The 25,888-nt window shown below is 48.5% G+C and overlaps 10 protein-coding genes across 10 annotated transcripts; 5 read left to right on the top strand and 5 right to left on the bottom strand.

The window, feature by feature from the left end:
- Nucleotides 1-70: 70 nt before the first annotated feature.
- Nucleotides 71-1,679, bottom strand: FTJAE_6642 (uncharacterized protein; the record flags this gene model as incomplete). Its single annotated transcript, XM_037353275.1, has 2 exons — nt 71-1,041; nt 1,115-1,679. The coding sequence occupies 2 exons, from the start codon at nt 1,677-1,679 to the stop codon at nt 71-73; spliced, it is 1,536 nt and encodes a 511-aa protein (XP_037206315.1).
- Nucleotides 1,680-2,864: 1,185 nt separating this feature from the next.
- On the bottom strand, nt 2,865-4,790 carry FTJAE_6641 (uncharacterized protein; the record flags this gene model as incomplete). Its single annotated transcript, XM_037353274.1, has 1 exon — nt 2,865-4,790. The coding sequence occupies one exon, from the start codon at nt 4,788-4,790 to the stop codon at nt 2,865-2,867; it is 1,926 nt and encodes a 641-aa protein (XP_037206314.1).
- A 941-nt stretch (nt 4,791-5,731) lies between these two features.
- FTJAE_6640 (PX domain protein) lies at nt 5,732-6,280 on the bottom strand (the record flags this gene model as incomplete). The annotated part of the gene is made up of 3 exons (XM_037353273.1): nt 5,732-5,795; nt 5,843-6,021; nt 6,092-6,280. 3 exons carry the CDS (start codon nt 6,278-6,280, stop codon nt 5,732-5,734), a joined length of 432 nt encoding a protein of 143 aa, XP_037206313.1.
- A 3,544-nt stretch (nt 6,281-9,824) lies between these two features.
- FTJAE_6639 (cdp-alcohol phosphatidyltransferase) lies at nt 9,825-10,547 on the top strand (the record flags this gene model as incomplete). The annotated part of the gene is made up of 3 exons (XM_037353271.1): nt 9,825-9,930; nt 9,987-10,075; nt 10,128-10,547. The coding sequence occupies 3 exons, from the start codon at nt 9,825-9,827 to the stop codon at nt 10,545-10,547; spliced, it is 615 nt and encodes a 204-aa protein (XP_037206312.1).
- Nucleotides 10,548-12,160: 1,613 nt separating this feature from the next.
- On the top strand, nt 12,161-13,783 carry FTJAE_6638 (ethanolaminephosphotransferase (aminoalcoholphosphotransferase); the record flags this gene model as incomplete). Its single annotated transcript, XM_037353270.1, has 4 exons — nt 12,161-12,239; nt 12,335-12,444; nt 12,606-12,731; nt 12,791-13,783. The coding sequence occupies 4 exons, from the start codon at nt 12,161-12,163 to the stop codon at nt 13,781-13,783; spliced, it is 1,308 nt and encodes a 435-aa protein (XP_037206311.1).
- A 1,739-nt stretch (nt 13,784-15,522) lies between these two features.
- FTJAE_6637 (glutaminyl-peptide cyclotransferase) lies at nt 15,523-16,754 on the top strand (the record flags this gene model as incomplete). Its single annotated transcript, XM_037353269.1, has 2 exons — nt 15,523-16,160; nt 16,217-16,754. The coding sequence occupies 2 exons, from the start codon at nt 15,523-15,525 to the stop codon at nt 16,752-16,754; spliced, it is 1,176 nt and encodes a 391-aa protein (XP_037206310.1).
- A 708-nt stretch (nt 16,755-17,462) lies between these two features.
- Nucleotides 17,463-18,419, top strand: FTJAE_6636 (arylamine n-acetyltransferase; the record flags this gene model as incomplete). Its single annotated transcript, XM_037353268.1, has 1 exon — nt 17,463-18,419. One exon carries the CDS (start codon nt 17,463-17,465, stop codon nt 18,417-18,419), a length of 957 nt encoding a protein of 318 aa, XP_037206309.1.
- A 739-nt stretch (nt 18,420-19,158) lies between these two features.
- FTJAE_6635 (oligosaccharyltransferase delta subunit (ribophorin II)) lies at nt 19,159-20,199 on the top strand (the record flags this gene model as incomplete). The annotated part of the gene is made up of 4 exons (XM_037353267.1): nt 19,159-19,283; nt 19,377-19,572; nt 19,623-19,910; nt 19,960-20,199. The coding sequence occupies 4 exons, from the start codon at nt 19,159-19,161 to the stop codon at nt 20,197-20,199; spliced, it is 849 nt and encodes a 282-aa protein (XP_037206308.1).
- A 343-nt stretch (nt 20,200-20,542) lies between these two features.
- Nucleotides 20,543-21,772, bottom strand: FTJAE_6634 (alpha beta hydrolase; the record flags this gene model as incomplete). The annotated part of the gene is made up of 3 exons (XM_037353266.1): nt 20,543-21,427; nt 21,505-21,673; nt 21,759-21,772. 3 exons carry the CDS (start codon nt 21,770-21,772, stop codon nt 20,543-20,545), a joined length of 1,068 nt encoding a protein of 355 aa, XP_037206307.1.
- Nucleotides 21,773-22,725: 953 nt separating this feature from the next.
- On the bottom strand, nt 22,726-24,557 carry FTJAE_6633 (glycylpeptide n-tetradecanoyltransferase; the record flags this gene model as incomplete). The annotated part of the gene is made up of 3 exons (XM_037353265.1): nt 22,726-23,127; nt 23,181-23,763; nt 23,836-24,557. The coding sequence occupies 3 exons, from the start codon at nt 24,555-24,557 to the stop codon at nt 22,726-22,728; spliced, it is 1,707 nt and encodes a 568-aa protein (XP_037206306.1).
- Nucleotides 24,558-25,888: the final 1,331 nt, after the last annotated feature.

The following is a 25,888-nucleotide window of genomic DNA, read 5'->3' as shown; positions in this document are numbered from 1 at the left end:
CATTTAGTACAACCGGCCTACCAATCCTCTTCGCCTGCAATGATATTACAAACAGCCAAACAAGAACTACTCACTGTTTGCTGCGTCTTCGTTCGCGGCGCTGCTGCCTCGCGCGAGCCTTGAGGGTATCTTCACCACGGTATTCCTCCGGCAAATCAAAGTCAACCTCGGGTATCTCAGGCATGGGTAGACCCCATGCCATAATCTTCCTCCCTGTGCGCCTGTGTCGGTGCAGAGCGCTGTCACGCTCATATCTCTTGCTGAAGAACGATTTGAACTCCTTGGGTGGTTCTGGCGGCCTTGGAGCCGGTGGTGCTTTTGCAGGACGCGGGGTTTTGGCTACAGCTGGTTGAGGAGTCGATTTTCGGTTCTTTGAACCTTTGGCATTCTTGGTTCTTGCCATGGCCTCCTCTTGCAGTTGCTTTGCTGCTGATTCTGAGTCGCTTGCATCACCATTCTCACTCTCATCGCCAGCTTCGTCTTCTTCAACGCTTGATGAGTTTTCCTCTTCTTCCTTCTCAGCCCGGGCCTTGTCTTTCTCCATCTTCCGTCTCTTCTCTTCCAACACCCAATTTCGAAACTTGTCAAGGATAGCCTGGCATCCTTTGATGAAATGGTTACGAGCAGGTTCAAACGTCTTCTTCTTCGTCTCTGTCACACCACTGACGCCCATGACTCTTAACCAGTCATGGCCCTGGAGTCCTTCGAGAAGTCGGATAATTTGGTCCCTTTCGTGCTGTGCTCTGCCTTTCTCGGTGTTACGTATTGATCTCTCCAGCCGCTCAGCGCGACGATGTATTGGCTGGTATAGTCTATCTGGTAAAGGATCTTCAATGGTCTTGTTTTTCGACTGCGATTCTAGAAAACCTAGATCGACTTGCTGACAATCGAATACATTGTAGAAGAGGGCATCGCCGTACCCTCGTACAGGATATTCAATTGCGGGGTGGTGAGTTTGTGGGATCGCGCGTTGATTTTCTGAAACGGCGCGTCGTGGATCGGAATCAACGATTACGATGGGCGTGTCAACATTGAATAATTCTATGTAGAGTCAGAAAATGATGTATCTTGTACGCAACATTCAGGTAAACGATGGGGATTTTTTTGGACGTACGCTGCTCCTTGGGCTCATTCCCAATCACCTCGTCGTATTCAGGAAAATAGGCAGAAAGTTCGCTTTTGAACCTTGTAGCTTCCTGAGAGCGCAGCTTGCGGCCTTGCTCCTGGGTATTAGTATCGCTCGGCTGAGGCTGCAACCGATCGAGTTCATGTTTGATTCCATTGATAACTTTGCTCTGGTGCTTTGTCAGAGTCTGCTCCTGCTTCGGCTTCGATGTCGCGCTGTCGTTCGTAGGAGGAGGGGGTATTGGTGTCGCAGTCGCCACTGTAGGCGTGGCAGCAGGTTTGCGCGTGGGTGGTGCCGCTTTGTTGTTGTCGATATCGGCATCACGGAGTCCGTGAGTGCCCTTTGCGAAGATCTCGACTGTTAATCGCGTTCTTTTCGGTTTGATCGCATCGAAATCGCGATCGTTGGTGTCGAGTGCCCTCTTGTTGCGCCCTCCTCCTCCGCCTCCTCCCTGGGCATGTGCGAATACTCCTGCTGGGGGCGTCAGGTGGTGATGTGGGTGATGCTGGTGCGGAGCTTCAGCGCGCCGCGAGGAACGGGTGACGGAAGCCATTGGAAGACGACCAAATGCCTGGCATGGTTTCAAGGATGTATTTCTCTCAGTCCGCCAGCTCAGTTTGAAGATGGCGTTGTCGATGTGGATGGGGTTTTTCGAACGCGGCTTCGGTGCGACCGGTCTATACTGCACGTTTGCAGTCAGTGGAAGCTTGGCTCCGTCTCGCAGCTGAGGGCACCATGCCAAGATTTTGAGCACCAGTGTTCTTGCAACTTCAGGGCAATGGCGCCACTGTAACCCCTATATCGCACTGACAAATGCAAAGCTACAGGCGTTAACGCGCTGGAGTCACCTGTGGCAAATGAGTTGGTCATGCGCACCTGGAAAAAAAAAACAATCCCTCTGGTTTGGAGTTCATTGATATATAGGTTGCCAATCAACCGAACATCAGTGTCTTGTTCAATGCGATAAATACCACTGGTTGCCTGTGAGAGTTTCCCAGATAAAGTGACAGGAATATTAACTACCAGACCAGTCGAGGTTCAGAGGAGCTTTGTTTTGGAATGATAGCAGTGAGTCTCGGCCGCAACTACCTTATGTATCATGGCAGAAAAGTTTATTGACTTCATAAAATAAAGAATTAATAAACTTTAAATTCTCTAACTGCAATACTTGTGTTTCTACTAAAGGGCTTCAAGTAATCGCTTAAGTTATGACTGAATTAATAATTTATGTTTTCGTGTCAGCAGCGAGATTGCTTGAATGCATCTTGCATGTATACCTAGACAATAAGATAATATATGTAACAAAAAACGAGATAATTCAGAACCTCTATTCTTAATGATGAAGGATTCATACAAAATCAAGGCACATACTTTAGATCAGTTATCTTATGGATCATTCTTATTACCTACTCGGGATAGACACCCTGGTACACATGAACGGCGTTTCTGCGCTTCTTCATACTCTTATACCTTTGCTTATTGGGTATTGTAGGTTAATCGCTCGTGTCGAAGCTCTATTCAGGCCATAGGATATGGAGCGGGCCCAAGATTTTACATAGCTTAGATGAGCTTTACAGCAATATCATTTGATAGCCAGAACTGGCCGCTATATAAAGAGAATATTCGTGATATTGGGTATTCGTACTTGATGTCGTGAACCATAATTCGGGAATTGCTCTATACATAAAGGGTATAATATCGTAAAACCAAAACACCTCGCCAAACACCAATTGCCTTACTATACGCGCATCTTTTCGACATCCTCCTTCTTCTCCCTCTTGGCCGCCTGTTTCTCCTCCTTTGTTGGTTTAATGCCAAGCTTCTTCAAGACCTTCTTTACTGGTCTTCCCTCTTGCTTCTCCGCCTCTTCTCGTTGTAAGACTTCCCTCTCCTTCGCAGCACTTTCACTCTTGTCCTTGGCTTCCTCTTCCCTACGCGCCGCCTCCTCTGGGGCTATTATCTTATCTTTCCGGTGTCCCACACGCTGAGCAAAGTCCTTGCCCTTACGCTTCGTCTTAATATATGTTTCTAGCCCTATCAACACCACATAGGACTTCGAGATCGAGACGTGGCTCATGTCAACCTCTGACTGCCGCAAGCTCGCAACAAAAGCGCGGAAGTTTGCAGCCGGTGGGCGATAGTGTCCGCTCAATGGTGAGAGGGATGATAACCGACCATTCTTTATTTTGATCAAGCCCGCCGACGAGATACGCGAACCCTGGAGGAAAGACGAGTGTTGAAATGCCCCTGAATCTTTGATGCCGACATACATGCGAAAGCTTGTGTCTGCAACGAAGATCCATGTATTCTTCCGGACAGATTTGCGCATCAACTTGTTGAAGATTGTGGACGCCGAAATTTGTGACACTTTGTTCATACCCTGACTGTTGTCAAAGTCAGGGGTCGCATACTTGGCAGCCCGGTCTGCCTCTCGTCGTGACTCGAGGGAAGAATCGGAGCTGGAACTACTAACGGATTCGAGGGATCGTGCATCCTCGGGCTGGGCTGCGGCGTTGAAAGCTGGCGTGGGATCGTTCACAGGCACAACACCGTGTATGCTGTCCTTGAACTGTTCTGTGGTATCAATGCGCTGGCCATTCTTTGCCCAACAGAGTCGGCCTTCACTATCAACTTCAACAAGGTAGTACTGGCGCTCTTCACGAGACAAATATCGAACTTGTTCCCGCTCAAGTCGATCGCGTGGACAACCGTCAACCTCAACATTGCGGCCTTCGCCATAGTCAAGCCAGTAGAAGAAGTTCTCGGCTGTATCTGTTCGCTTCCAAACTTCGTGGTAACGGCAAAGATTACTTCCGTAACGGTGCTTCTGATCGACCATCTCGAGGAAGTATCGAATTCCCATCATGCGCGCCTCATGTTTCCGCGCAGCAGTAGCTTTCTCACGCCGCGCTCGCGCAGCAGCTCGTTCTTCGGGGGAGGCATCTTCATCGGAAGACGATTCAGAAGATTCAGAATCCGATAAAAGATCATCATGACCTGCTCGTCGAGCAATGGCGCTTGCCTTCTTCCATTTTTCTCGTGCACTGGCGGACTTGTGTTTCGCAAAACCGTCCGCTTTTGACTTATCAAAAGCTTCGTTATCAGCTTCTGTTTTCGGTCGTGGCAATGTCGCATGTCGAAATTGAGCTTCTCGAATTGCAGTAACCCATCTTGTACTTGCGTCCAAACCAAACCCTTGCATCTCTCTTCTTGCGCGATACCCTCTGAACGTTTTCTGTATAGTGCGCGCAGCTTGCGCCTGCGCCTGGTCGTCCTGACTGACCGTCGACATACTGACAGCTCTATTGCGCTGACGCTGGGCTTCGCGCGACCAGCGCCTTCGCTCACGATCTCTGCGCTTTGTTTCTTGTTCGCGTTGCTGTTGAACAATCGCAATTCGTTCGAATTGCTGTGGTGAAGGTGGCACCAGAGAAGTCATGTAATCTTTTGTCTTAGTGGTAAAGTGTAAGTCGCCGTCAGTGGTAGAAGCAGAGAATGACGTAGAGCTGACGGCTGAGAATTTGGAATCGGTACGGTGTTGTGCTGTTAAGCTCAACGGCGATTGTCGCGGGGTCCCCTCCAGTTCCATGCTGATATCGTTTGGGGTCTGCACTAAAACCGGTAACATCAAACAACGGTTTTCTAGAATATCGAGTTGCGTCATGGTCGTGGGGTTGAACTTGGTTGAGGATGTGGGGGTGGGAACCAAATTTGGTGATAATGGCGATTAAATCCTTGGAAAGGGCTGTTAATCACATTGCGAAACAAGAAAAGATGAAGATTGATGCACTCATGACACTTCAAATCTCTTTAGTTCGGAGCTGGATCTTGTGGCTCTTATAAGCATGGTGCTTTACTAGTCAGGCCGATGCCCAGAAGCCAGCAGGTTCTTGTCATTCTTGTCACGGAAGAACGGCACTTGGCAATCCTGCAAAGACCATTGGCATCACCGTAAAATCTCAATAGATTGCTTTATTGAGACACCGCGATGCTTGGTAAATGCCGTTACATACTGATATGATCTAGACTCGTGGCTGGCAAATCGTCAGAATAGCGGCACGTAAATCCGTCAAGGAACTCACTCATTGGCTGATGCGTAACAGCATATCCTCTAAGCCATACTGAACTCCACATGGTTTATGTTAACCTTCATTCAAAAGTTAACAGCTTAACTGTTAGTATCGCGCGCCTGTTGTTAGCGACCAGATTTCTCCTGCTGCGCCCTGGCGCCTATACTCAGCCCTTTGGATACGAGAGCTTAAACGCCCAGTGATGACATGCCGCTAGGCGGAGCCGACTACCTTGGCGAAGCAAACGGTTTTCGAGATATGCTTGACTGTTTCATACGACAATGCCGAACCTTGGTTTCATCTTGGCCCTCGAACCAAGCACACGCTAAGAACAGACAAGCATGCAATACAGCTGTAGGGCTACAAGTGGTAGATCATCCAACTCATTATCATTAATACGGATCGTTGGCTGCTGCATATGTGCGTGAGAGTGGGCCAAGCAATATATATCGGTTGTACAAAGAGGCCTCCCATGATTGAGACCCAAAAAGGTAAACATATCCAAAGAAGAGAAGATGCTAAGACGATAGGAACGCTATGCAAAGAGGAACTCTTTGAGGACTGGCGACCCAGAAAATTCTGGATTTAACAATATGCAACTGGTAGGGTCAGCATAATATTGAGCTGAAACTCTTGATATACGCACTTCAGAAAGTATTGTAGGCCTGCCCGCCTTTTCTCGAGAAATCTGGGTCGAAACTTGGAGATGACACTCTTGGGCGGAAGTGCCGGAACAGCTGCCTCGAATCCGGGGAAAGTCTGAACCAACCGATATCGAAAGTCGTCAAACTCCGAATACCGTTTACGAATATTCATGTAACTCCCCTATCGTTGGGTCAGTCAACAGCCGTCTTCAGATCAGCACGCCACTGCTGAACCACCACCAATCACTCACATTGAGAGCCTCGACACGGATATTCCACACCACAAAGGCCCCAATATTTGTTGCACTGCCGTTGACAATGGTATAGCTGACAATCTCAACACTCTTGGCCCAACAGGCGCTATTGCGGTCATCGAATTCGCTCGCTTCGTTGTCACGTAGGGTTATAGCACCGGCAGGAAGAACGGATTCGGTCGACATATTCGATATGGTTCGTTGATGGCCGGCGCGGGTGTTCAACCAGTATGGTGGCGATGTTATCGAACTCGGGGAGACGGTAGATGATGCAGTTTCGTGCCGCGCATGATTGCTATCGTTGGGATCATGATCGAAGGATGTGCGTGGTGTCTCAAACACTTCGGTAGCTGCGGTCTGTGTCTCAGAACTGCCTGGATGGGATGCGCCGGCGGCCAGATTGCCATCGCCAGGCGCTTGATCTATCGCAGTCGCCATTCAACCATGCGTTGAAACAAAATGTCAGACTTGAATCGTTCAAGTTGTTAATGAAGAGACTTTCGATGTGACAGCTTTAATAGTACGGAATTGTATGTGATTCAACGGTAAAATCGTGTCGCAAAGACTTGTAGCAATGATTCAATCGATCCAGTTGGGTAATGTTGACGTTGATTAACGGTAGAAATCGTATCAGCGAGTTAGGATAACAGCCCATGAATTGCAGCCCTGCTTTTTAGTTGACAAAGAGCAAGGATTTGGGTTGCGGAGCGCTAGAGAAACGGTTAATTATGTATAAGTCGTCAGGATGAGGTTGATGATGAAATCAAGGCGCGAGTAGAGGGCACGATCCAACCAGGGACATAGTATAAGGTAGTGTGTGTCTGGGTAGTGGCGATAGCTTGTCCCAATTGAAAGGATGAATTGGATGTGATGTCGTAGAGCAAAGCCTTACAAAACGGCGCTGTTCCGAGCCTTGCAGTTTTTTCCGATTGATGGAGCGGCTGGTGCCCCGGTCCATGGCACAGCCTAACTAGAACGCACCGGTAAACTTTGTGACCTCTGGCTTCTTGTTTGTGTGAATCTGCTCCGGATTTGGTTATTCATAGTATGTATATCTACAGTCTCCGCGAGGTATCACGACATGGGAGGAGAGTCGACTTATCGTTCAATGCCTACCTGAATCTAATCACTTACAGTAAACCAATTGCTGTGTGTAGTACGGATAAGGTTTTCTTAGACAAACTCAATGCCCACTGACTTGGATATCAACCAAAATACTACACCTGCAAGGGTACACCATGACCGCCGCATTCACGGCCGGCCTTGATCTTGAAATACGGAGCTCGAAAGCCACACCCGCTCCGTGCCCGGCCGAAGAGATCGGTCGGATACCGGTCGTCTGATCCTCGGGATGTAGCGGAACCCGGATTGATAAGCGTGAGATCTCATCGACTGTGGCTTTCTATCAAGGGATACAAGGACAGAGATTCTGGTGACTTTGTTTCAAGCCGCAGAACTCTCATCATATCATATGACATTGTCATATGGTCCCGTTCAAACTGTAACTCTAATCGTACCCAAGGAGCGAAATAGAGGAGGTTGGAATCAAAGGAGTGACCGAAGTTGGAGGAAGAAACCAAGATCACGTTGACCAAAGTTTCTGTCAAGTTCTTGCAGGTTCACTTTGAATCGGGAGAAAGTATCCTGACTCTGCGGGGTAAGAATCTACTCTCCACATGAAATGAATACCTCTCGAGACTCGAGGATTCCTTTGAAGTCGAGGCTGGTCTCTTTCAGGTTTGGTTATCTTTCTGTGACCGTCATAACCAAGTCTTTGTGTACCCTGTAAGTGCCTTCGCCTCGATTGATGCCTGGATGGAACGAACACGATTCGATACGATACGAAGTCACCTTGCTATCTCGTACAAGACACAAGCGGATATCTCTTCGGCTAGTCCGTCATATCTCCAAATGCACTCCGCTTTCCAAATGTCTTAGCCAGCAGAGTGTTTCTTCACCTGCGATATTGGCTTACTAGAAGTGGTGATTATTCGACTTTGCTGTGTGATAGCTCATAAAATGCGAGACTGTGATCACTTCTCCAAGAGCCTGGATATCTGGCCGCGTCAGCTCCATAGTGAGGCACAAACAAGATATCATCAACACCAACGATTGGCGCGATATCCATAGCATCATGTTCTCGTCGTGGTGCATATCGCGGGGTTATCGAAGGGTTCAGTGCAGTGACATGCTCCGCCCATATGCAAGAAATACGAAGGTTGTTGGCTGGTCCAGATGCCTAGCACCGAACAGATTTACCCTTTATGGGAACAGTTGGCCACCATGCTTGCATCCGAGTGACCAATGGTCCGTAAAGAATACTCCGACGTGATCATGGTGGGCTCGTACATGTTGTGAGCGACTTCAACCACCAACTGGAGCGCGTCGTTCGCGTGGTCCAAGATGCACTCAGTGATGCACAATGAGAAGACCACAATAACAAATGTGCAGTAGTGGTCTCATATCGCTTCATGACTACTAGATGTGGAGTCTGTAGTAGTCAACCGTTCACGCCCGCCACAAAGCCAAGCTCTAGGTAGGTAGACATGTGGTTGAGAGGAGACGGGACAGACGAAGGACGACCTCCACTCGTATGTATGCCCACGATGGCGAGGATGGGGCATCACCGACATCTGGCGAGAGTACGGTAGCGTTGAGTCAACTGAAAAGATCTCCATTGGGATCTTCTGGAGATCACAGACAGGGCTGCGGTAACAAGAACATTATCGATAATACTATTGACTCCTTTTAATCACGGCTCTTAAAACCAAGGGCCTTGGAGATTACAGTCATGGTGTACCAACACCAAGCGAGCCAAAGCCCTCCCCAGACCGCCCTAAAAAGTCCAAGCCAGCGGCGGACCGCACTAGTTGAGTCTATCGGGCCTAGCCTCCAGAGTATTCCGGGGCCTTCTGGGCACAAAATGCGCCGAGTGGTGGGCGATATGGAGCAAATAAAGTCTCATTGCTGCTGGGATATGTTAGAGCTAAGCCCAATGCCGCTGTGCTGCTCCTAAAGTCCCCTGTTCGCTCTGCGAAAATTGGTGCTACTGGTGCTACTTTGTCCACCGTCTGTGGTCATGATATCGCCCAGGCTCGGGTCTCGCCTCAGCTTTTGGTACGGATCATTTCTTTTGACGCTGTAGCCCGGCGGTAGGTATCTGGACCTAAGGTATCCGTAGAGAGGTATCCATCCATCATCCATGCATCCATATACATATAACCGGGGGTCGTCTGTCATTGAAATGTCTCGAACCTCCTCGACCTTTTCTTCATCGTCCTCCCTCACCACCTGCTTTTGATACACTCGCTATATCAGACCTGGTCTTGATTCTCAACAGTCGTTAACTCGCCATCTTAATATTTTATTTCTCCTTTTGCTCGCTTTTCTCAAATTGTTGGTCGTCACTCACATACCTCGTTCTTAATCTGTAAGTCAAACATCGTCCGAGTCGACGGATATTGCCCCGGTTGTCTTAGTGATAGCATCCTCCATACCTCTCCTTCCCGCACAGCACAAGCAACCTCCTCATAATGAGAAATAGAGAAGCTTTCAATGGAATACTAGGGAATAAAACCGCTGATTCCCGGCCAAAGAAAATCCATACCTTTCGTCAATCTTCACCGTTTGCGAACTTTTTTTTGGACTTCGCATACGCATCAACCACATACATACCTTCATCGTATTCAGCACAACTAGATCTCATACAAGACACAAATACGTCACAATAATGCCTTCTCTCCGAACAACCGTTTTGGCCGTTGCTGCCTCAGCCGTTGCCGTTGTCAACGCCGACTATGTTATTGACCCCGAGAGTGTACCCCTGTCTCAACGCCGTGAGTAAAGATCTATCGCCGATTATTTTAGGGTACAGGGACTAATACAGAACCAGGTGTTTGGTGCCAGAACGAAATAGAAACCTGCCCTATGATTTGCGGGCAGACTAGCAAGGGAGACACCAAGGTCAACGAATGTGATCCTGTAAGTTTCGTTATCTATGCTTCGTTGACAACTGTTAATTTCTTTCGTCCAGAAAACCCTTACATACGGTTGCATCTGCGGCGACGGCAAGCAGCCCAACGTGTCTGAATACTCCCTGACCCTGCCATTCTACGTCTGCCAGGAATGGGGTAACCAGTGTGTCGAGGACTGCAAGGGAAGTGCCTCCTGCGCTTCCGACTGTCGACAGAACCACCCATGCGGTGCCAGCAACCCCAAGAAGTACAACACCACTTCCACAGCTACCGACACAGCTGCCGTTAAAGCGACAGCCAGCGCTACTGACGACCCCAATGTTGTCTACACTGGCACCCCAGGAGGCGACGACAATGATGACTCCGACTCAGATAGCTCAACAACAAAGACCAACGGCGCCGCCGTCATCGAGGCTGGGCGTACATGGGGCCTGACTATCGTTCTGAGCACCATTTTCGCTGGGTTTGCCATGCTCTGAGTTTCTGGTGACGCTCAGAGGTTTGCTGCTAAACAGATTACTGCATTGCTTCTGTTCCCTTGTGTTTATTGCTCCTACATTCCTTTGAAGCCTTGGACGTCCAGGTGTTTGGTTGTATTTTATGGTGGGATATTCTTTTTTATGATTCGACTGGAGGGGCTGCCCTCTTACATCATTAATATCGTTAATGTCGATGGGACGAAGAGATAAGAATAGGTGGCAGAACAGGACGAAATACATGTCGTTGACTGCAATCAGGCAGTCGAACCACCAGGAACCTTTCACGACAGATTTGAAGCCAGTGTGATATCATGATGCAAGAAACAAGCAGTGGCCTATCGGGACCTGTCGTTGTCGGTTGAGGAATTCCGAGAGTTGGAGATCACAGTCAGCGTCAGTCGATCTTCACTCCACATTCCGCATTTCCAAGAAGACCCTTAAGACGTGTACCGGGCTATCGGATCAACCAAACTGCCGTGATGTAAGGTTTTGTTCTCCAACTCGCAACCATTCCAGCCAATTGCAGTTGAATTAGAAGCTCGTATTCTTTTTGTTGGTGCTCACGCGCTCACGAGCCTAGAAGGGCATGTGAAAATCATTCTATTCATGCACCATTGATCCATAGCGTTAGTTCATCCCTCGCCTCGGCACCAACGGCTAAGACGGATCAAATAACGTCGAAACAATCTCATGATGTGGTGTCTATGCGAGCTCCTCCTCGTGAGTAGACAGGGCTGGTGCACCCTTTTGACAAGGCTGAGCCTACTGAGGTCACTGTGCAAGTGAGAGTACTACGTATGGATGCTCAAGGAACCTGCTATTGTTCTCGAGTCTCACAAGAAAGGGGCCATCAAAGTCGACCTGTTTCGTTAGCTGTCAAATTGATGATTGGAGCCTTCAAATGAACGAGCCGCTAATTACCCAATTTTAGATGCGTGTTTCCCCTGTAAGCGGATACCTCTAGTGGATCGGATCGCTGGTGTTAGCAGGGGCTTTGGGGTTTACGATCCAGGGGCTCGACGTACGACGACACCAGTACGAGTTGGAGGTCGAATTCCAATTTCGAGTCCTAGCCTTGAGCTGTCAAAACCTGCCCCTTTAAACCTTTTCAATCCCATCTTTCCTTCAACTGCAAAAAAAACACTCTTTGGCGGTAACTGTTCATCAACATATTTAATTCTTTTATCAGACTCTTCACCGCTATTCTTGGCTGTTTTACTCTGTCTCAGCCCTCCCGGTCGTCTTCGCAAATCAGGTCCGCCACATATAACCTTGGCTTGCGATTCAATTCATCTACCGTTGTCGATAAGAGAAAACCTGTCACGCTTGTCCTTGGATTATCTTTCTCTTTCCGCCCACGTGCCGCGCCGCCCGTCTCTGTTAGGATAATACCGCCTTGGTAGAGAGCCGAGGGTCAATCATCCATTTGCAGGCCTTTTGGCGGATCTACCTTACCCTGTCCTTCTGCAAGTCACTCACGCGCGCCGTCGCTGCAGGTCCGATTGTTTAGGCGTTTTTACCGACGTCTTTATTTTTTCTACCTTGGCCTTGATTCCCTTTTTTAAAAGAGTCCCCCATTTTTGCCCCTCCTCCTCCGGCCCCTCTCTTCCACCATGACTGCAAGCGAGACACTTCCGCTTTACAACCCAACGGCCACCGACCCGGACGGTACGAATATGGCTCCTAATACGAGTAAGTCTAAGAAGAAAAGAAAGCTCCCTGAACGTTTGAGTTCCGTGGAGGATTGTGAAAAAAGACCATTGACCACTAACGTCGGGGCCCTGCAGAAAAGAATGTTGCCGAGTGCATCTCTGATGACGCACTGGTGCACTTCAAGTCATACAAGTACTCAAGCGTCGACCTGTCGCCAGTCTCGAAATACGTTCTTGGTCCTTTCGTATGTATTGTCTATACCTCCAGCTCTCTTTTGCGCACGTTTTCGACCCTGTTTTGCCTTTTTTGTCTCAACAATTACCATCTGAAGGAGCTCGACAACACTCGCCTGCCAAGTTTTTTCGGTGAGCTCGTGATAGCTAACGCGTCTTTGTCGTCATGTAGTGGAATGCCTCTGTCAACCTCCTACCACTATGGATTGCCCCCAACATGGTGACCCTTTTGGGTTTCTGCTTCATCCTGATAAATGTCGCTTTCTGCGCAATCTGGATGCCTGATCTCGTTGGACCGGTATGTGGGAGACCTTCCATGTCTTTGGACTGACGTACTGATCGCAAGTGTTACTGCAGGCTCCTTCGTGGCTTTACTTCAGCTTTGCCTTTGGCCTATTCATGTACCAAACGATGGATAACCTCGACGGAAAGCAAGCTCGACGAACTGGTACCTCAAGCGGCCTCGGCGAACTCTTCGATCACGGTATCGACTCCTTGAACTGCACACTCGCCAGTCTGCTCGAAACTGCCGCTATGGGTCTTGGTACCTCTCCAGCTGGCATCATTACCGCTCTTTGCCCATGCCTGCCCATGTTTTTCTCGACCTGGGAAACATACCATACGCATACTCTTTACCTCGGTGTTATCAACGGTCCTACAGAAGGCATCCTTATTGCCTGTGCAATTATGATCATGTCTGGCATTTGGGGACCCGGCATCTGGACCATTCCTTTGGCTAATGGCATCAAGGATACTCTACCTGGTCTTGCTGAGCTCCTTGGCGAGACCACTTTCCGAGATATCTGGATTGGCCTCATCATCGGCTCCCTCGTCTTCACGCAGATCCCCTTCTGTGTGCTCAACGTTGCCAAGGCTCGCAAGTCTAGAGGAGAGCCCATTCTTCCTGTCTTCCTTGAGTGGATCCCTATGGCCGTCTATACTTTTTCGATCGCGGCTTGGGTCTTCTCCCCTTACAGTACCATCATGAAGGAGAACCACCTGATGCTTTTCTGCTTCATCATGTCATTCGTCTTTGGCCGCTTAACCACTAAGATTATTCTCGCCCATTTGACTCGCCAACCTTTCCCCTGGTGGACCGTTATGCTGTACCCTCTTGTTGGTGGCGCGTTCCTCGGAAATATGCCTCGATTTGGACTCCCTCAAGTCAGCGCCCAATTCGAGCTTTTTTACCTATGGGCATATCTTCTCTTTTCCATGGTTGTCTATTTCCGCTGGGCCTGGCTCGTTGTTACCAGCATCTGCAACTACCTCGGTATCAATGCCCTCACCATCCCCAAGGAGAAGCAGATCGCCAACAAGGCGGCACAGGCTGCCAACAAGCTACACTAAGCCGGAACTAGCCGTTTCAGCCGAGTAGTTTTGTTCTGTCACGCGGTGGTCGATCGAAATGACATAAATAATAATCCACCCAGAGAGGCGCGGCATTTTAGAGAGAGATCACGGTACAAAAAATACTGGTGTCGCAATACAGGGCGAAGAATCAAAGCATGACGCGGGCGTTTGGTGTTTCCTTGCGGGTTTCTCGCATTCTTCATGACGCTAGGATACTAAGGGGTCTTGTATCACGTCAAAAACCATTGGGGTATATTCATTGTAATAGATATAAATGAGGAGTATGTGTAGATGATGGTGTTAGAAATTGCCTTTGGATAGGCCCCGGCTTTGACGCATAAGGCGCAAGCCAAATCAATAAGAAGCATCAATATTTCAGATATATTATCCATCGCCGTCCATACTAATCTCATGATACCTTTATTGCTGTCTTATCTCTTTTGCTTATGAGGGGCTTCACAACATTTTAGAAACGTGGGGTTGACGGGATGACGTAGCTTGCCTTAGCTCCAGATGATGGATGTCTGCAGCAACCTTTTGTAAAGAGTTGCGATGAAATCTTGATTACCAGCTCGTTAGTTTCTCGTGTTATGATATTAGGTTAAGGGAAGTTTTTAGGAGAGAAAGTCTCCAAGCTAGCTCCCAATAGTGCCTCTTTGAAGGAGAGCAAAACGCTCAGTAGCTCAAGATGAATGATCAGATAACACAACTACATGCGGTTTCCCAAGTAGGTCTCAGTATCAGTGGTAGTCTATTGTGTCGAATTTTAGTATCTGTGGAACGTGTTCCAGCCTTTACTTCGGCTGACTTACACGCCAGGCTTAGGTATGATCAACGAGATCTTTTGCATTACCTGTTCAGGATAAAGCCGCTCGGCATGATTAAGACAATGGAGATAACGACCACAGTATATCTGGATCTATATAGGCCAGTAAAAGCAATACGTGTCCAACTTGATCGATGCGTTCAGTGTGATTTATCCATATCAAATGCACCCTTGAGTCCTTTATAACCGTGAACCAATGGGGTTTGACCATTGCAACTATAATAACCCGACCCCTGGCTGTTCGACCATAGATACCTAGTTTAAAGGGTCCTCCCCCGCGCCTGTTGTGCACATCACAAAGGCGTCTTCCGCCGAGAGCTAACAGGGGGCTTCGGACCAATATTGTTCATAGCTGGTGAACCTAGGGCCAACATGAAGTCCAGATCCATTTCACAGGACACATAGCACACAATGACTTTGAGGCTTAGTATTGTTGTAGGAAAAGAACAAATAATCAACGGAGGATAATGTGAGCTTTGACCTCTACATATTGCCACATGCATATGGGGTCGTGGCCGGAGTGTTGCATGTGTCAAGCTATCAAGGTACAAAGATTCGCCTGTGGTACTGGGCCTGGGTGAAGTACCTGCCTACTATTTTCCTCCCCACATCCATCCATTCTTGTCGTACCTGGCCTTATCCTCCTCCCTTGCATGGATGCCCGGGCTGGCGAGAGAGGTTTAACTCCTGACACGAAACATTTGTTTGCTTGATTCTGCTCTGTCTTTGTTCGCAACATCCACGCTTACTGCCACAGCTGAACTTTTGCGCATTATCATACGATTACTCTGATCCTCCAGACGGAATGAGCTAGTTTTGCGCCCCACGATAACCCGAACCAAAACCCGCTTCTTGTTGGTTTAGAGTAGTATTTATTGGTGTCTTCCCATCCATGGCTGAATCTTCGACAATGCCTCGACCGCTATCGCAATTGTCATTCCTTGCAAAGCTTCTCGTCTTTGTCTGCCTGCTTCTATCGACGGTCGCCGAGTCCATGACACTTTCAGATGAAACCCTCGAGAACATTCCTTCGCCCGGCGACGACTTCGATATCAAGGATGGCAAGCTTCTTGCTCCTATCCTGATTCCTCGTGTGCCTGGCACCGAGGGTCAACGGCGCGCCCAGAAACACTTTGTCGAGTTCTTTGGGGATAATCTTCCCGAATGGAAACTCGAAATGCAGAATTCGACTTCAAAGACACCTGTACACGGAAACAAGCAGATCCCATTCTCCAACCTCATCTTTCGAAGAGACCCCCCTTGGGCACAGAACGGAGACGTTAGTCGACTTACGCTGGTCGCGCATTACGATAGTAAATATGAGCCTGAAGGATTCATTGGCGCAATCGACAGCGCAGCGCCATGCGCCATGTTGATGCATGTCGCGAGGAGCATTGAGGATGCGCTCACTGCAAAATGGGCCAAGATGCAGAAGGACGGGTCTGCGGATGATGGGCTTGAGGAGACCCAGGGAATCCAGATTATCTTCCTAGATGGCGAAGAGGCATTCAAGCATTGGACGGAGGAGGACTCGCTTTATGGAGCCAGGTATGTTAAATATACAATCAACTGCGAGCCAAATGATCGACTAACTTGGTGTCAAGATCACTTGCTGAGGAATGGGAATATCAGTTCCATGGATCTACTTCAACTTACAGGACTCCTCTGGACTCTATCAGTCTGTTTGTCCTCCTCGACCTTTTAGGATCTGCTGATCCTACTATTCCCTCTTACTTCCTTACAACCCACTGGGCATACCGAGCCATGGCAGGTCTTGAGAAGCGCATGCGACAACTCAATGTCCTCGAGACCAAGCCCAGATTTCCTTTCCTCCCAGATGGCAACAAAACAGCCAATCGATTCACTCGCAGCTATATCGACGATGACCACCGACCTTTCATGCAGCGCGGCGTTGACATCTTGCATATCATTCCATCGCCCTTCCCTGATGTGTGGCACGAAATCACAGATGATGGTGAGCACCTCGATCTTCCCACAGTGCGTGACTGGGCGAGGATCACCACTGCGTTCGTGGTGGACTGGATGGGTATCCAGGATTTCATGCCCAAGTTGGCGGGAACTAAAGCAAAGAGGAATGGTGCGGCTGCAACAACTACGTCGAGCCGGAGGACGGAGCTTTAGACGACATGAACGTACATATCTGCATCATTTAGAGAAATGTCGGTTGGTTTCTTTGGGCTTGGCGTTGTAGGCGCGATGTCATGAAAAGAGTCATGTAATGAGCAGTCTGTTTTGCAAACATGGAGTAAAGGAATCTTTGGTTGACTAGCAAACACCTGAATCTGCTACTCTTCTTGCTAATTGAAGTCTTCGTCACCTTTTTGGCCGTATCAAAAGAACCCTGAAAACGCTCATGTTTCCCGTGGGTACCTTGTAAGACGGACCGAGAAGGAGAGGCATTTATTACGGATTTGCACCAACATCAGACTAGCAATAACTCCCGAAGTAGACGCCAAATTTTCCTGATTGGCTGACTCTATCTTGGACCCTAACGGCGCCTGTGAAAGGAGGGCGTCTCCAAGTTTAAGCCCCGGACAGTTTTTATGGAGTCTGGAGAGATAATCGTGGTTCGTGATACGTTACGGCCAACTTCCAGCGGGTTATTAGCAGTTTTGTGTTTGGTTTTGCGCGACATAAGAGTAAGGTAAGGTAAGGGCATCGATCATGTTGTAGTTCAATCTGACGTCGGTTTTTCTGGCGCCCTCTTGACTCATTTATAAGTCTGCTAGCAGTGGAGGTCTTCTATTTAAGTAATAGCTGCTCCCTGCTTCTTCCACAGGCGCTGTTCTCCAGTAGCTGTTGTAAACCACATTCATCTTACACCTCACCATGTCAGCCATATATTCTGAGGCCCAAGTCGCTGGGTTCCTCAAACATCTTCAAATCCCTCAAGAATTCTACGTGGGTAATGAACCTATCCTGGACCATGCGTTTCTCAAAGTGCTGCATCAGCACATGATCGCAATAGTCCCATATGATAACTTGACCCTGCATTACTCGTCACATCGCAACATCACTCTCGAGCCTCAAGCTCTCTACCAAAAGATCGTGGGGGATGGGCGCGGAAGAGGAGGTTACTGCATGGAGAGTAACCTCTTTTTCTGCTACATGCTGAGAGCTCTTGGTTTCCAAGTATATCCCGTTGGCGTGCGAGTTCGTCTGCGAAACAACGGCATTCCTTTTGGTGGTTACCCTGGGTGGGTTCACATTGTCAACATTGTAACTCTACCTGACAATTCTCGTTGGGTTATGGATGCTTCATTTGGCGGCGACGGCCCAACACAGCCCATGCCTTTGGTCGAGGGCGCTGAGTGGCACAATATGGGCACACAAACCGCACGTCTTATCAAGGATTTCATCCCTGGCCAGACAGAACTCACATCCGGCCGCCGTCTCTGGATCTACCAGTGCCGCAACTCTCCCGACCTGCCCTGGACCAGCTTCTATGCTTTCAGTCACTCAGTTGAATGGCTGCCAGCCGATTTCGAGATCACCAACTGCTATACGGGCACAAGCCCACGCAGCTTCCAGACATCGACGGTTCTGATTGTCAAGTTCCTTCTAAGAGAGAGCAAAACGTCACCAACGGGCGAGGAGATCTACGGGAAACGAATGCTGATTAATGATGTGGTTAAGGAGAACCCTGGAGGTAAGACAAGGGTTCTGAAAGAGTTGAAGACGGAGGACGAGAGAGTGGGGGCGTTGAAGGAGTATTTTGATATTGATTTGACGACGGAAGAGAGGGAGGCTATCAAGGGCTTCCAGACTGAGATTAAGAGCGAGTAGGGGATGATATACCCCAGTCATTTATTTAGATGGTTATGATAGAAATGGTTCTTTTCAACTTTCAAGAGATGATATAAGATTGAATCTGGAAAAGAAAACAGTCAATTATTTTCGTTCGGTTATGGTCATTAGCACCCTCATTGATCAATGCTAATGCCTCCATGTAATCCTCTTTCTGCAGGGTCATATTTCCTGGGGATCATAAATTGGACCAGGAGTTTCTTGCCAGAATGGACGATGGATCTCAATATAATTGTGACTCATCCTTTCCTTTGGTCTTACGAGAGTACGGTCTTATTATATGGTGAGTGTCTTAACGCATGTGCTGTACTTCAGGCCCTCTATTCGAAATGAAGAAGATAATTATGTAAATACAACACAACTTAGTATGCCATTAGTCCATTTGATCCTAACACTAATTTTCAATATCATAAGCTTCATTACCTCCTAAGGATATTGAACTACTAGGATTAGGCATAAAAGCAGAGGTTCACAGAAGTGATTTCTGATCACCATGCAACGTATTTGTTCCTTTAAGTGATGGATATTGCCCGGACCTACCCTAAAGCCAGAAGCTCTGTTCGGGTACCCACCAAAGTTAGAGCTTTGACCAATCAAAGTCATCTCCTGCCACCACGTAATGCAAGCTACAGTGCACCATACATCTTTAGCTGTCCTGTCTCATCCACTTGGCCTCAACTCCAGAACCGACTAACCGACCTGCGATAACGTTAAAATCATGCGCTTCTCAATCGCATCGTCCCTACTTTTCTTAACGAGCGTGGCTAGCGCTGCCTCGTCTTGGAGTTTCACCGATGGCTCCGTCACTGTTGGCTCCAAGAGAGCCCAGGGCGTTACTGCAAAGTAAGCTAGCTGTCCCTCTCGAGATGCCATGATGATGCTTTCATGGGCGACTGAGTGTGAGAGAGCTTCTGCTGACTGGCCTGATTGATATAGGTTTAGCGACCAGAAACCTGCCAAGAAGTCTCTTGTGCTAGGCAAGACAGATACCATCAAGGTCTCGTTGACCACAACCGAAGCTGGCGAGCCCAAGCGACCTCACCAGGCATTCCTCATCCTTACCGAGTCAACTGGCCTCGAGGCCCCGTTCCCTCTCAAGATGAAGGCCTCTGGAAAGGGCGAAGCTGAGATTGTACGCGACCGATCAACTCGAATCAATTCCACGACTAACAATAATCGCAGTCACAAAAGGACCTCCCTATCCAACTGCTCCTCTCCGACGAACCCATCAAAGCCAACCTTGTCCTGGGATCTTTCGGTTCATCTAACCCTCTTATTTCCCCCGTCTTCGATATCGAAGTCCAAATCGACTCCAATGCTCCTACACCTCAGTATGAGGCTCCTGTTCGATATGGTCCCCGAGCCGAGATCGACCATATCTTCAAGGTTGGCGACTCGAGTCCTCCCGTGGTTGTCACTCTCGTCTTTGTGCTCGCTATCGTTGCTAGCGTTCCTGCTCTCTTCCTCGGCGTACGTGTAAATCCTGCCCTTACACATTCACAGACTAACAAGTATGTAGTGGCTCTTCCTTGGTGCCAACGTCAACCATTTGCCCAAGGCCCTCAAAGCTGCACCTATCTCTCACGCCGTCTTCTTTGGCTCCATTGTCGGCATCGAGGGCACGCTGTTCCTCTACTACGCCCAGTGGAACCTCTTCAAGACCTTGCCTATCGTCATTGTCCTTGGCGTAGTGTCGCTTCTGAGTGGAACCAAGGCCCTGAGCGAGGTCCAGAGCCGACGTCTCGCTGGAGAGAGGTAATCTGGTTGCAATTTTCAAGTAATTGCTTGGCACGATAGAAGGGCTCAAGCTCAAAACTAATCATCGCAAGTCGATGTTGGTGGAAATACAGGGGAAGATAGATCTCACACTAAAAGAACAGCCAGTGCCCGAATGCGGGTATCAACATGTTTACAATGGATGTTCCATGATGGGAATTTCTTTAGCATCAAAAGTCTATCAATCGAGAGGTTTTAGGATGGGTAACTTTGCCCAAGAGTTGAACGATGTCAAGTTCTAGGCATGCAAAACGGATGTACATTATGATAGACACTGGAAATGGAGTCGGATTTGGTGACTTTTCAACAACTGCCACTCACCACTCTTATTCCTCCTTCGGCTTGGTCCACATACTCAGCTGTTCCTCCAAGACACTGTTGAACCATTGTGTCTTCTCTATGATGGGTGCGTGTCCCATATCGTCCACAATGTGCACAGAGCCTGGTTTCAGCACTTTAATGAGCCGTTCGCCATTTGGAAAGCTGATCATGTTGTCACGCTTTCCATGCATAATCATGATGCGCTCAGAGCCGACACTGTCTGCTATTTCCCGTAGCTGGTCATCCGTCTTGTTGTGCAAAGCTGCCGCCGCAAGTTGACACATGAGCATTTTGGTGGTGTACAGCTCGGGATTTGTCTTCTTGGTGAGTTCCTGAGCCTGGAAACGCTGAAAGTTGGTCTCGAAGAGGCCGTAGGTTGGACCACCCTCTGGCGGTGGTGGACTGCATCGTGCGGTGACGCCTGGCTCAGGTAGTATATCATCATCCGGTGCGACGAGCCACTCAGGTGTGAAGAGCCGGAGAGCGGTGTCGACAATACTGCGCTCCATGGACTTGGGGATGATCATACCCATGGTGTCTGAGACAGTTTCCCACAATCCCTTTGTGTTTTGGACTTTGCCTGATGTGCAGATGAGGGAAAGCGACTGCAGACGCTTGGGAATACGAATAGCAACTTCTTGTGCAATCATGCCACCCATGGAGATACCAACGAGGTTGATATCCCGCTCAGCCTTCCAGCCAACGTGGTCGATGACCTCGATGGCATCGAGTGCCATGCCGCTGGTAGAATAGACACCCACGGGCTTGTCGCTGCCGCCCATACCGCGATTGTCGATAATGAGAACCGAGTACTTATCGGCTCGATCATGACCGAAGTACTTTGTTTGACGCTGCCATGATGTCTTGACTCCTGCCAATCCCATAATAAGCTACGGAGTACACACGGTCAGTCAAGCTCCCATGTCAGAATGTGACCATTAAGGGAATTTTAACGGAAGAAACGTACCACAAGCTTGACGGGTCCCTGACCATGAATCTCCCACGCAATGCCGACTGGACCACCGCGACCCTCAGCGACAGAGACCTTGCCGTGAGAGTGAGGTTCTAGGGCCCAGAGCGTGCCTGGGTAGGCTGGGTGCTTGAGCGTCTCCTCAGCCGAGGGAAACGTGCTTTGCCTGCGAGGACATATCGCGTGTAAGAGAGAGTTGAATCCACACATGAGGAGCGAATGAAAAGAAGTAATGTTGGTCGAGGACTTACAGGTCAGACGCCATAATCGATATTTGGCGTTTGTTTGCTCTTATAATAAACCTGGCCCGGGCTCCTTCTTGCGCAAAAGCTCGGGACCTTTAAGCCTAACTGATAAAAAGATTTAGGTAACTTAGTATAAATTTAGGATGAGTTTAGGATACCTTTTGTGGGGTTTATTCTGTCACCTTAAACTTCGGTCTCGTGTGTTCTTGCTCGGTAAGGGGTAGGTAGGTAGTATCTCAAGTTGCAGTTGTCAAAAAGATCCCGTACGTCACTCACGGACTACCTACGTGAATAGGTAGGTAGGAGAGTGTAGTGAGTACGGAAGAAAGATACAGATTTGAGCGAATGAAGAGTAAATGACTATAGAAAAAAGCAAAAAGTTGTCCCCGTTGTAGGAGACTACCTTAGGCTGTGAATTGTGGAGAGGTAGAAGTAGGTAGTATTCGGAATATCTTGTCACAACTCAACTCGCAACTTGCTAGGGTGAGAGAGAGAGCGAGTGAGTGATTGAAGGCGACATGGATGGATGGATCGCTGCATCTCTCGGCGCTATAATAGTATATACCTTGCCTCCAATTGCTTGATCGCCATGGGCCTAGACACGCCACGTGCAGAATCCGATCGTCTCTAGTTACATTCCAGTCTCGGTATACCTGAGGGCGAAGTCGCAACCCTCCCGAATTACCTGATGGTCGCAGAGTCAATCTATCCATAATAAGCCACCATTCAGCTATCGCCAATTGACTAGACAACTCCAACAGGCAATAAATCTCAGACAGCTAATTCATTATTGGGTACTCCGTACAGGCCAAAATCAAGACCTGTACTCTTTTTAAGCCATTTCTTAATATCTTTTTTATTGTTTTTTGCTTAGCTCCTTGCCAGATCGAACTCCTCTCGGGTGTCTGGTCGTTCATTCATTCATTGTCCACTTAGACTTGCGTAGTAAATCTACCACTCTCCCACGTCCACCTCAGGGCATCACAAGCCCGATACCACTCAGGTTTTCCTCGTCAAGCTGGTTCTTACGATCGACACCACCAGCGATTGGATTAACACGATAGTTGAACAGGTAATAATGAAGTTGACCATCACCGGCTCCGAATTTCTGCTGCTCCAGGAACAGCGCATTGTCCATCAGCGTCAATGCGTTGAACACATCGAACTTGTGGCGCTTGGAGATAATAAGGGCATCGTGAACAAGCTCGTTAAGGCGCTTCTTGAGAGCAGCTTTGTCGAACTTGTCCTGTAGCGCGACGTCTGTACCGTAGTAAAACATGTAAGCAACCTTGATAACGTTGTGCTTAGCGTTTCCAATAGCAGTCGACTCGATGCAGAAGAAAGAGAAGAAGTCCGTGATCTTCTTGTTTTCGTCCTTTGTAATTTATTAGTGCATATCCTCTGAACTTTGTTCTTACGATGACCTACCTCGACAACGTATGTCCACACAACCTGCTGGTCGTTGGGTCCAACCTTCGGGACAAACCAGTGGTGAGCTTCCTCGCGACTGAACTCAGGTGTCATATCGAAGCGCGCATTATATCGCTTATACAAATCCATAACAGCATCAAGGTCCTTCTCTTCCAACGGTCGCAGGCCCTTGGTGCTAGTATTGTCTGGTAGCGCATACTTGCGAACCTGATACTGAGGTTTGCTGTTTGCCGGAAGAGGGCTGAAGCCGCACTCATAGAGCTTTTGCCAATTAATAGCGCGATGGAAGTATCTGCATGTGCTGACGGGCTTGGGAAGGACGACACCAGCAGTGTAAAGTCCTTGCCAGATCTCGTTGAGGTTGCTGCGCCTGGTAATCTCCTTAATGAGTACTGGTGTAAGACGCTTGCCTCGGAGCTTCTTGTGGATGGCAAGGAAGTTGACCTCAGAGCAGGTGATAACGTTCTCTCGGACACGGAGGTGAACGGGGATGGCCGAGATAAAAGCTACGAGAAGACGGGACTGGGTTGCGCGGACACCAACATGGTATTCCTTCTTCCAGCCAGGAGGCATCATGGCCCTGCGCAAGTCAGCGGAAATAGATTCTTGGAAAAGCTAAGTCGTGTATTAGCCTAGCAATTTGGCAACTTACCATCGAAGAACAGAGGGGGAATAGTTGAAGCGGAACATAGCCTCATCGTCCTCGACGTAGTGCTTGTTCAACAGCTCGTAAACTTCCTTGATCTTCTCATCATTGGTCAAATCCATCGTAACCCATTCAAAGCCAGGAATTAGAGGGGCGGGCTCCTTGTCGACCTCCTCGACCTTCTGGATCCGTAAGGGGCCCTCCTTCAAAGTCGCATCCTCTCCAAACTTGGGTACAGGTTGCGTCTGCCAGAACTTATACGATCCCATATCTTTGGCGTTCTTTCCGCCAGCGGCAAGACCAGTCATGATATCTTGTAGTGACATTTTCTTGAGCATGTCGGCAGCCTGAGAGCCGGAAGGATCATCGCTCTTGGAGGCCTTATTCACCTCTTGGGAGAGGGCTGGGTTGAGGGCGAGGAACTCCTTGATCTGCTGCGGAGTGAGGCCATCGAGGGCCTTGTGGAAATCGGAATCGGTCGGCGCGGATTTTGAGCCGGTCAGGGCCTCCTTGACCTTCGCTCGCTTCGACTTCTTCTTATTTTTCTTCTTCTTGTCGCCGGATCCTTCAGCAGCGTGTTGCTCCTCATGCTCCTCCTCGGATCCAGATTCGGCGGCATCGTTGTCGTCGGCTTCAGCTTCGGCGTCGGCGTGAGCGATGGCCTTGCCCTTGAGCTCGGCGTTCGTCTCGTCGACGACGGGCTCAACTGGCTTGGACTCCTCGGACATGATTCGAGATAGACTTTTGATGTAGGTGTTGTCGATGCTAACTAGGTAGGTAGGTAATGTTACGTGGGGTGGGGGGTTAAATCGAAAGAAGCTCTTTGGTGGGGTAATTTCACTGTAGCATGTGTCTGCCCTCCACTGCTAACGCCAGGTGGGGTCAACCGGCTTTAGTAGGTAAGTACTACTTAGTCTACTCCATAGTCTACCTATATATTACAAGAACAACCACAGGAGGTGCCTTAAGTTGCAAAACTAATAATCGCCCCGTGATGCCGTGGTTGGCTACTCTCGTATTAAAACTAATTTAAACGAATGAAACGAGTGAACGAGGTATGGGCTAATAAGTCAGACGTTGCGTCATCCAAACAGACCAACCGTATCTGATACTGGATACTGCTGACTGGCTGGCCAGGGCAATAGGGGTCCTATTGTTTATAGTAGTTTACTGATGGAATAGCTAAAGAGCTGAATAACTTTTCAGATGTTTGAAAGAAAGGGAAGGATTGGAATGCGGAGAACTGGGGTCTCGACACCGCACGCATCTAAGAATTCAGAAATGGTCCAGAGAACTATCCGACAACGAGCACAAGCCCCGATATTCACTGCGGTTTGATACTTAACTGAATGATGCAATGAGAGATGCCTCGATTTGTTTTTCACTGGCAGCAATAAAGGACGTTCTTTGCCTTAAATATGAGTCTGCCAGGCTGAGGGACACCTTTCAAGTTCGGTGATACAAAGATTTTGTGATCACTACAACTCGCGCAGGCATGCTAAATGGCAGGCTAGGGAAGGAAAGAAAACTCGGGACCTTGACCCTTAGTGGTAAAAAGACTTGGGTAACTTGGCATAAGTTTAGGATACCTTTAGGACACCTTTGAGTAGTTTATTTTAACACCCTATATCAAGGTCTGATGTTTTCTTGCTAGGAATAATAGCTGCGTATGCAAGGGATTATTTCTGTCAGCTCTCCCCACCAGGGTATAGTTGAAGCTGAAGCGAAGGCGGCAGGTCTGATGAGTAGTGAGTTCAATGAGTATCTGACTGGGAGTTGTCTCAAGTAATGAGGAATAGCGAAAGTCTGAATTAGCAAAACAAGGATGCCCGCCGAGTGGAAGTGGAGGTCAGTGACGAGAAGCCCTGCGGTGGCTACTTATAATATTAAATCATTACGAGATTTCAGTGACGGAAAGTATCGCCTATAAGACTATTTATTGAAAGGCCTTACTGTACCATATGTCTTCCATGGTGATCTATACTCTAGGACCGGCACAAACATGCGCAGCCTTGGAAAAGAGTAGTATGTAGTACTAGGATCACATGCCTAGAAATAT

The sequence above is a fragment of the Fusarium tjaetaba genome (assembly GCF_013396195.1).
Source record: "Fusarium tjaetaba strain NRRL 66243 chromosome Unknown NRRL66243_c0000129, whole genome shotgun sequence".
Lineage (NCBI taxonomy): Eukaryota > Fungi > Ascomycota > Sordariomycetes > Hypocreales > Nectriaceae > Fusarium > Fusarium tjaetaba.
The sequence above is the reverse complement of the archived record's forward strand: the minus strand, read 5'-3'. Positions and strand labels throughout refer to the sequence as shown.